An 8,313-nucleotide genomic window follows, 5' to 3' on the forward strand; every position below is an offset into this window, starting at 1 on the left:
TATATATATATATATATATATATATATATATATATATATATTAGATCCATTTATTCAAAATGACAACATCTTTCCCTATGAATGCTGGTGATGGTCCTTATAGCTACTTCAAAAACTCCCATTTGCAGGTATTAATTAATTAATATGTTAATTAGTGCCACTTAAGTATTTAGTAGATATCTTTTGATTGACCTTACCTACGTTAAACTCTGATCTATTTTATAACTGCATGCAGAGAGAAGTGTTAGATAATTCAAAGGAAATGGTGAGAGATGCAATTACTCGAAAGCTTGACATAAAAAAAATCATGTTATCTTCTTCAAACACATTATGTCTTGCAGATTTTGGATGTTCAATTGGACCAAACACTTTCATTGCAATGCAACATGTTGTACAATCTCTAAAAGAAAAATACCATAATACCAACATTCTTGAATTCGAAGTATTTTTCAATGATCATGTCACCAATGATTTCAACACCCTCTTTCGATCAGTACCCATCGATCGATCCTACTATGCATTCGGAGTTCCAGGAACATTCCATGGTAAATTATTTCCATCGCGATCGATACATTTTGCACATTGTTCTACTGCCATACATTGGTTATCTAAGTGTCCAGAAGAGTTGTTAGATGAGAAATCTCCAGCATGGAATAAGGGATTGATACACTACGTAGGTACATCAAATGTTGAAGTGTTGAATGCTTATGTTGCACAATTTGAAAAAGACATGGAAATGTTCTTAGATGCAAGAGCTGAGGAGATTGTTGAAGGTGGAATGATGGTGATAATTTCACCACAATCAAGTGAATGTCTTGTGAAATTTTTTGGTTCTAGTCTTATGGATTTGGTGAGTGAGGTACGTAATTTGTTTGTGTTACTTTCCTTTAAATTTGTTTCAGAGAGAACATTTCTTTTCATTTTTTGGGCAACTTGTTAATTTCAACGTTTAAGACCACTGAATTAAAAGACATTTTGGTACATTTCACGTATTTTCAATTTAGGCCACACGATTCAAAAAGTATTTTTTACTCTCTTGAACTTCGTACCATATCAAAATAGAACAATCAATTATTGAAACGGAAGGAGCACTACTTCTTCTATTTCAATTTATTTGGCTTACTTTCTTTTTAGTCTGTTTCAAAAGAACGTCTCTTTCTTCTTCTATTTTTTGATAGTTTTTAAATTTCAACATTTCACATAACACGTTTAAGATCACAGGATTAAAGAACATTTTGGTGGATTTCGTGTATCTTTAGGACCCCGTTTGGCCATACGTGATAAAATCATGATTTAAAATTATGAGATAAAGTTGAAGTTTTGTTTGGACATGCAATTTGGACTTTTTCATGTTGTATATTTTTTTATGAATATAAAAACCTCATAAGTTGTGAAAACTATCAAAATTACCACAATTCGTTGCACAATCTTATCAAGTAAGCAAAAATTTATAACAAAGTTTAATGCGCTATCGTCACAAAGCTATTATAAAAAAAAAAATTAGAACATTTACTGATTTAACTTTAGCTCAATAAAAAAGTAAAATTGAACATAAGTTTATAGTGCACTATTCTTTAATATAATCCTCCCACATAGGTAAAGTGACAGTTGATTTGAAGTAATAATAAATTTTATGTTGGTGAGAGTAATAATTATATGAGATATAAATGATTTAAAGAGTAATAATATGAACTATAAACTTTATTTACATATGAAATAAATGGTTGTTAGATATAAATGGCGGAGTATTTTTCTTATAAAATATAAACTTGTGGGTCAACTTTTGTACTTAAAAAAAAATTCAAATCACACTTTTTGGAAAATTTGGAATTTCATATCATGATATGAAATCAAAAGATGATATCACATGTCCAAACACTGATTTCATCTCGGGATTTCAAATTACACACTTCATATCGCATGTCCAAAACGCCCACTTAGTTTAGTGACTACAAGATTCAAAGTTCTTTTTTACTTTCTTAAACTTTCTGGCTAATTAAAATCACATGAACAAATTAAGACAGAGTAATTAATTGTAGCCATACATTTTTGGTAATAGATGCTTAATTTTTATTTTATTTTTCGCCACAGGGAAAAATAGATGAATCTTTAGTCAACTCATTTAATTTGCCAATATATTTTCCATCTCTTGAAGACATGGCTAAAGCGGTGGAGAAAAATGATTATTTTAGCATAGAAATAATAGAATTGACATATCCCAAATCAAAGCTTGTGGATGAGGCTGATGCAAAGACTTTAATAATAAATTTAAGAGCTGTTTTAGAAGTACTCTTCGTCAATCATTTTGGAAGTGAAATAGCAGAAGAAGCTTTTGCAAGAACGATTCTCAAAAGTGATGAAATTTCAACATGGATGAAAACGAATTACCAGAAAGCATGTCAGTTATTTGTCGCTCTGAAGCGTAAATAAATTTCTATGGAGAAATCTATATTATATAATTCAAGTTTATGGAGTGATGTGACACGTTTCATATGTAGACTGGAATTTCTATTTTTCTATTTTCTGATATTTTTGGCTTTCACTTAATGTGCTCTAGAAAGAAAATTGAAAAGTTCATTAACATTATGATAATATTTTCTTAGCATGAAATGAATGACTTGCAAGTTTTGATATGACGATATTAATATATAAATATCTTAATGAAAGACTTTTTAAGTAAAATAAAGAAAAATATTTTAATTGGGCACAAAGAGAATGTTGTAGTTACACCGCAAGGGGTCGTTTGGTGTGAGGTACTAAGGTAAATTATCCCGGGATAAAAAAATAGTCCCGAAATAAACTTTTTTATACATTGTTTGGTTGGTAATACTCGGGATAACTTATCCCGGGACTAATAATAATCCCGGGATAAGTTATACCACATATTTGGTGGTATAAGTTATCCCAAGTTAATTTATCCTTGGATAAAATTATAAATGACAAAAATACCCCAAACCCTTTTCTTTACACTTTCTCATATATATATATAACCTAGTTTAGGTGTACGTGCCTCGCGCGTGTACCTTACTATAATGAATTTAAATGCTACACTAAATACGATATTTATTCAAATAGTAAGAGAATTTATTTAATTAGATATATAGTAGTTGTAAATATCAAAGATACAAATGAGGTAGGTGCAAAATATATTGACAACCCCTTAAATTACTGTTGGTGTTTTAGAAAGAAAAAATAATCATAATATTTTATATGACTCAAAATTTTGATCATTAATTGTATATATCATCATAATCATCATTCATCTTCAAGATACCTACAAAATTGGAAAAAAGAAAACTAGGAAATCAATGCATCTAAGTAAATTAAATATTATAAAAATATATTTCTTTGACGTATCTTGGCAACCAAAAAAAAGAAGAAAATTCAAATCAAATAATAAAGAATCATTTAAGAACAAAAATAAATATATCTTGTTCCATATGTTCATATTAGATATTATTGTATTTTTCTAAAAGAATTCTCAATTTATAGAAGTTCACAACTTTTTTCTTCAACAAAGAAATTATATAAATATGACTGATTTTTACTTTTTGTTCATTAATTATTTATCAATAATAGAATATTTTAGATTCCAAATAAACTAAACTAACACAAATAAGAGTGATTTTTTTTAACCCTTTTTAGTTTTTGATAGACTTTTATTTTCCTTTTATTTAATACAAAATAGAGTTCATTTAAAAAAAAATATATACGTAAATGGGGGGGGGGGGGGGTGAGGGTATATTCGATTTTAGTTGGGTTTGAAGTCCTAAAATTAATTAAATATTATTTGGTAAATAGTAAAAAAATATTTTTATCTAAAGGACAATCTTTTAATGAAGGGCAAAAAGTTCAAATCACTTTTCTAAGGGTCTTCACACTTTTAATATACTATAGATATAGATTATAGATTATAGATTATAGATATAGATTATAGATTATAGATATAGATTTTATATATATATATATATATATATAGTGCAGTAAAATTTATGCCGCTTCTGCTTGCTGCTGCTAGGCTCTTGATATCTACTAAATTGATATACTGAATCATGAACTCAACACACCAGCTGAGATAGGCGATGAGAACCAATGACCATAGTTACGGATGGGAAAAAGAGAAAAAATATATATATATAAATACAAACAATATATTGATGGGAAAAGAGACATGAATTTCTAGCAATGTAAAAGAGACATATTCTAGCTATGTAAAAGAGACATATGAATTTCTAATTTGATGGGGAAAAAAAAACCATATCAATACAAACAAAAACCATATAAATACAAACATAAAAATAATTAACTAAAGTGAGGGTTATTTTTGTAAACAAACAATATATTTTTACAAACAATGCAATATATATTATTTTTAGTACCACAAACCAAACAACCACTACAAAATAATATCAGTATAACTTATCCCAGCACAACTATCCCAGCATAACTTATCCCAGCACAACTAATCCCAGCATAACTTATCCCAGCATAACTAATCCTGGAATAACTTGTTTTCAAACCAAACGACCCCTAAAGGTATTGTCCTTGTGACTAACACTAAAAATTACGTTTACTAACGTGGGAGGTCTTGTCCTGAATAGAGAATGACCGGTGGATGCTTTCTTCGTGCAATAATATACAGTTAAACTTATGACAGTGGCGGATCCACCTTGTAATCAGTGAAGAGTTGAGGGCTAGAAAATTCAGTATCCATCAATCTCGACATGCAACCAAATCAAGTTAGATGAACATCAATCATATTTTTTTAATAAGTAAATCGATTTTTTCTCTAAAGTTCTATTTTAAGAGTATTTTTCTATCCTATTTTAGAAGTATTTTTCTAATTGATTTGTACAAAGAAAAATATTAATTGATTCTCCTTCATATATTTTAGGAGTCTAGTTAATATAATAAAAAATAATTAAATAATAAATTGAAGGAAATAGTGAAAAGACAGTTTTATCTAAAGAAAAAAAATTTAACGAAGAATAAAAAGTTTAAATCACTTTTTTAAGATATTCATATTTTTAATATATTATAGATTAAAAGTAATGAGTGATGGACCCAATTGATTGATAGTATGTGGACTATAATTATAGATTATAGATTAAAAGTAATAAGTGATGGACCCAATTGATTGATAGTATGTGGACATTACGATTCCAATAATCAAACAATTATTGGAATAAAAAGTCACTTGGCTACTTTAATTAGTTGTTAGTTTTAAAGATTCGTTTGATAGTGTATAAAAATAGTACTGAATATAAAATTTAGTAAGTGAGATTTCGAGTATATGTCATAAAATTTTCTTTTGTGCAAAGAAATAATTCATCGAAATAATGAGTCATTGTTGTTATCGACACATCAGAGATCACCAGATGCTCGAGAGTTCCTCTATTCAATTCATTTCCTTCTTTTCATACTTGAATATCTCGTTCGTACACATCTTCTCTTTATTTACCAATGACAACATCTTTCCCAATGAGTGATGATGATAGTGTTTATAGTTACTCCAAAAACTCCCAAATGCAGGTATTAATTTAATTTAATTTAATTTGTTGAATCTCTATGTAATCTTTGATTTGGAAAATCTCTCCAAGTTCATAGCCAACAACTTAAAAGCACTTCCTTCCTTCGTTTTATTTTACTTGATCTCTGTTAACATGACACACTCTTTACAAAAATTTAATTAGAGGTGTATTTTACTATACTAACGTTATTAATGATGCTTTGAAATTCTGATAAAGTTTGGGATTAACTTTATCTCATGTTTAATATGTATGAACTAATATTTAGACTATTATTATATACCAATTGTAGTAAAATGCTGGAATTACTATCTCATATGAAGGGAAATAAAATAGTCTCGTGGGATACGATCCCAACACATGTGATATTCTTATCTATCCACTCCGATGTATCAAACAACGGGTTGATAGTTTAAGTAGCTATTTAACACCGTACTAAGATTAGTATGAGAAAGAAGTAACAAATCTCTCTTGATTTGTGAAAACGGCTAAGTAAATTGAAATCTCTGCTTTTATTATAGGAGCCAAGTAAACTAAAATGGAGGGATTCATATTTTGTCTTTCTTAAAATAATTGAGGGCAAGAGAGAGGGATTACAAGGTGTCACCAATAAGACAGAAAGTTCAGATAGTCAGCTAATTGAGCTAATTGAATCAACAAGACAAAAAATTCAAATAGTCAGCTAATTGAACTACACAAAAGCTGAACAAAAAAAACACTCTAATTCTAACTCTGACGCGCGTGGTTTTGAGTGTATACACGCATTTTGCAAGACAGGATTAGAGTATTTTTTTTGTTCAGCTTTTGTATAGTTAAAGAGCCCACTTGTGCATTGATAAAGTTAAAGGTCATATTTATAATTTTGTATCCAGTTAAAGGTCTTGATTATGTATTATGCCTATTATATAGTGCATGAAGAAAGAAGTGTTAGATAAGTAATTCTTACGCTCAGTCTAACTCATTTGGACTCCTTAGAGGCTTTAACCATGGAACACGCAGATATCAAAAACACATAATTTCTTCGTTAAATATGACTTCTTTGGTTGGTGAACGCATTAGATATTTACCTAAACCAGTAAGTCCTTGAGCGGATCTCACGTTAGCCTCAAGGAGTTGGTTCCTAACTATAAAAGTAAATGCTTGAACTTGAAAAATTCTCTGGTCCAGTAGATTCGTAAAATTCACTAGGATAAGTTGTATTATAGAACCAGGCAAAACAACAAGCAACGAGATCAAAGATGGTTAAAGCCCCTATAGTGTAAGTAAGATAAATAAGCCTCTTCAGATCATACTAATACACATCGAGCCCATGCGAAGGATTTGATTAAGATATGTCAGATTCCACCAAGTATACAAAAGGAACCTAACCATGTATACATATCCTTCGATTATATCTTCTAGAACCCCCCTCCCTCCCTCCAAAAGGAGATTTTAGTAAATAATCAAATACGATGGTCGGGCTAAGGGTCAAGTTAGTAATTTTTCTTACATCTCTCCCTTCCGAAGCCCAGATATCATATACGCCGCCAAAACAAAAGGCCTTGAATACTAGAATAAAAGAATCTATACCTAACAAGATTAAATGAATAACTAAAATTGTGGTCATTTTATTTTAATCTTTTTAGATATAACCAAAGAAGAAAATAGATTCTTCAAGCGCCTCCAATAACGGAAAAGAAATTAAATAAACTACTCCAGATACAAAATATGAAAAAAGTGTTATAACATCTTTCTCCCATCCCCCACCCTAGAGTAACTAGCCCTCCACCCCCCCACCCCAACGCCCCACCCTCCACCGTAGAGTAACTAGGTGGGGAAGTAAAATTTATAGCTTACTGCAAATATTAACCATAAACTAAATATTTCATTAATCATACCAAAATTATTACTATTTTTTTCTTATACATCCAATCAAGTGCGCTGCAAATATTAATGATCATACCTCTTGTTAATGGCATTAATGATATATATATATATATATCAACAAATGTTAAATTCAAACGTGTCCATTGGGATTTCTTCTTCTTTGGCTTTTAATTCATTGCCAAACAAGTCCTTAATTGACAAAGTGTGTAGTTAAACAATGCAACATCCACACACATATATATATCACCATACATATGTGAAGACAACATATAAAAATAAGGAAAAAAAGAAGCATATTATATATTAGTATTTTCCAAAATGACAACATCTTTCCCCATGAATGCTAGTAATAGTCCTTACAGCTACTCCAAAAACTCCTTTTTGCAGGTAATGATTTCTTGTTTTGGTAGGGTGTATAAGAATAATGTTGAATAGAGCGTACTAGTAATGTTGGAATTAATTATGTGAAAATGGTACGTATATATCCTTTAGTTAGACGGCGTGCACCACGTGTCCTCATTTGAAAGAAATTAACACATTTTCCCTTGGTTAGCAATTTATCTCTGACCTGCCGGAAAAAATGCTCTACGGCCGGAGTTAGAAGCGAGTTTCCCTCACGTGTCCTATCCTAAAGAAATGATCTGTGACCGTATTGGTTATGATTTGCCAAAAATACGCATAGGTGAAACTAGCTTCCAACTCCGGCCCGTAGAACATTTCGCTGGCAGGTCAGGGCATAAATTGCTAAGGAAAAATGGGCTAATTCCTTTCGGATGAGGACACGTGGCGCGCACCATCTAACTGAAGCATATATACGTTCTATTTTCAATAGTTCAGAGGTATAAACATACCCAAAGTTAGACAACAAGGGAACAAATAACCCAAAAGTACAATAAAAGGTATTTACGTACCATTTTCA

General features: G+C 30.3%; 1 protein-coding gene across 5 annotated transcripts in view; it reads left to right on the top strand.

The window, feature by feature from the left end:
- The window catches only part of LOC124886364 (loganic acid O-methyltransferase-like), a 2,907-nt gene extending 297 nt beyond the window's left edge, over window positions 1-2,610 (top strand). Inside the window, exons 1-4 of one of the 5 annotated variants that reach the window (XM_047394304.1) lie at window positions 36-128; window positions 236-545; window positions 678-859; window positions 2,092-2,610. In XM_047394304.1, the coding sequence (XP_047250260.1) occupies window positions 60-128; window positions 236-545; window positions 678-859; window positions 2,092-2,430 (900 nt within the window). In that variant the 5' untranslated portion in view covers window positions 36-59 and the 3' untranslated portion in view covers window positions 2,431-2,610. Of the gene's footprint in view, window positions 1-25; window positions 129-235; window positions 860-2,091 lie in introns of those variants that run through there. The other 4 variants (XM_047394305.1, XM_047394301.1, XM_047394303.1 and 1 more) reach the window with 4 other exon arrangements.
- The last annotated feature ends 5,703 nt before the right edge of the window (window positions 2,611-8,313 follow it).

This window comes from Capsicum annuum, chromosome 8 (genome assembly GCF_002878395.1).
Source record: "Capsicum annuum cultivar UCD-10X-F1 chromosome 8, UCD10Xv1.1, whole genome shotgun sequence".
Taxonomy (NCBI): Eukaryota; Viridiplantae; Streptophyta; class Magnoliopsida; order Solanales; family Solanaceae; genus Capsicum; species Capsicum annuum.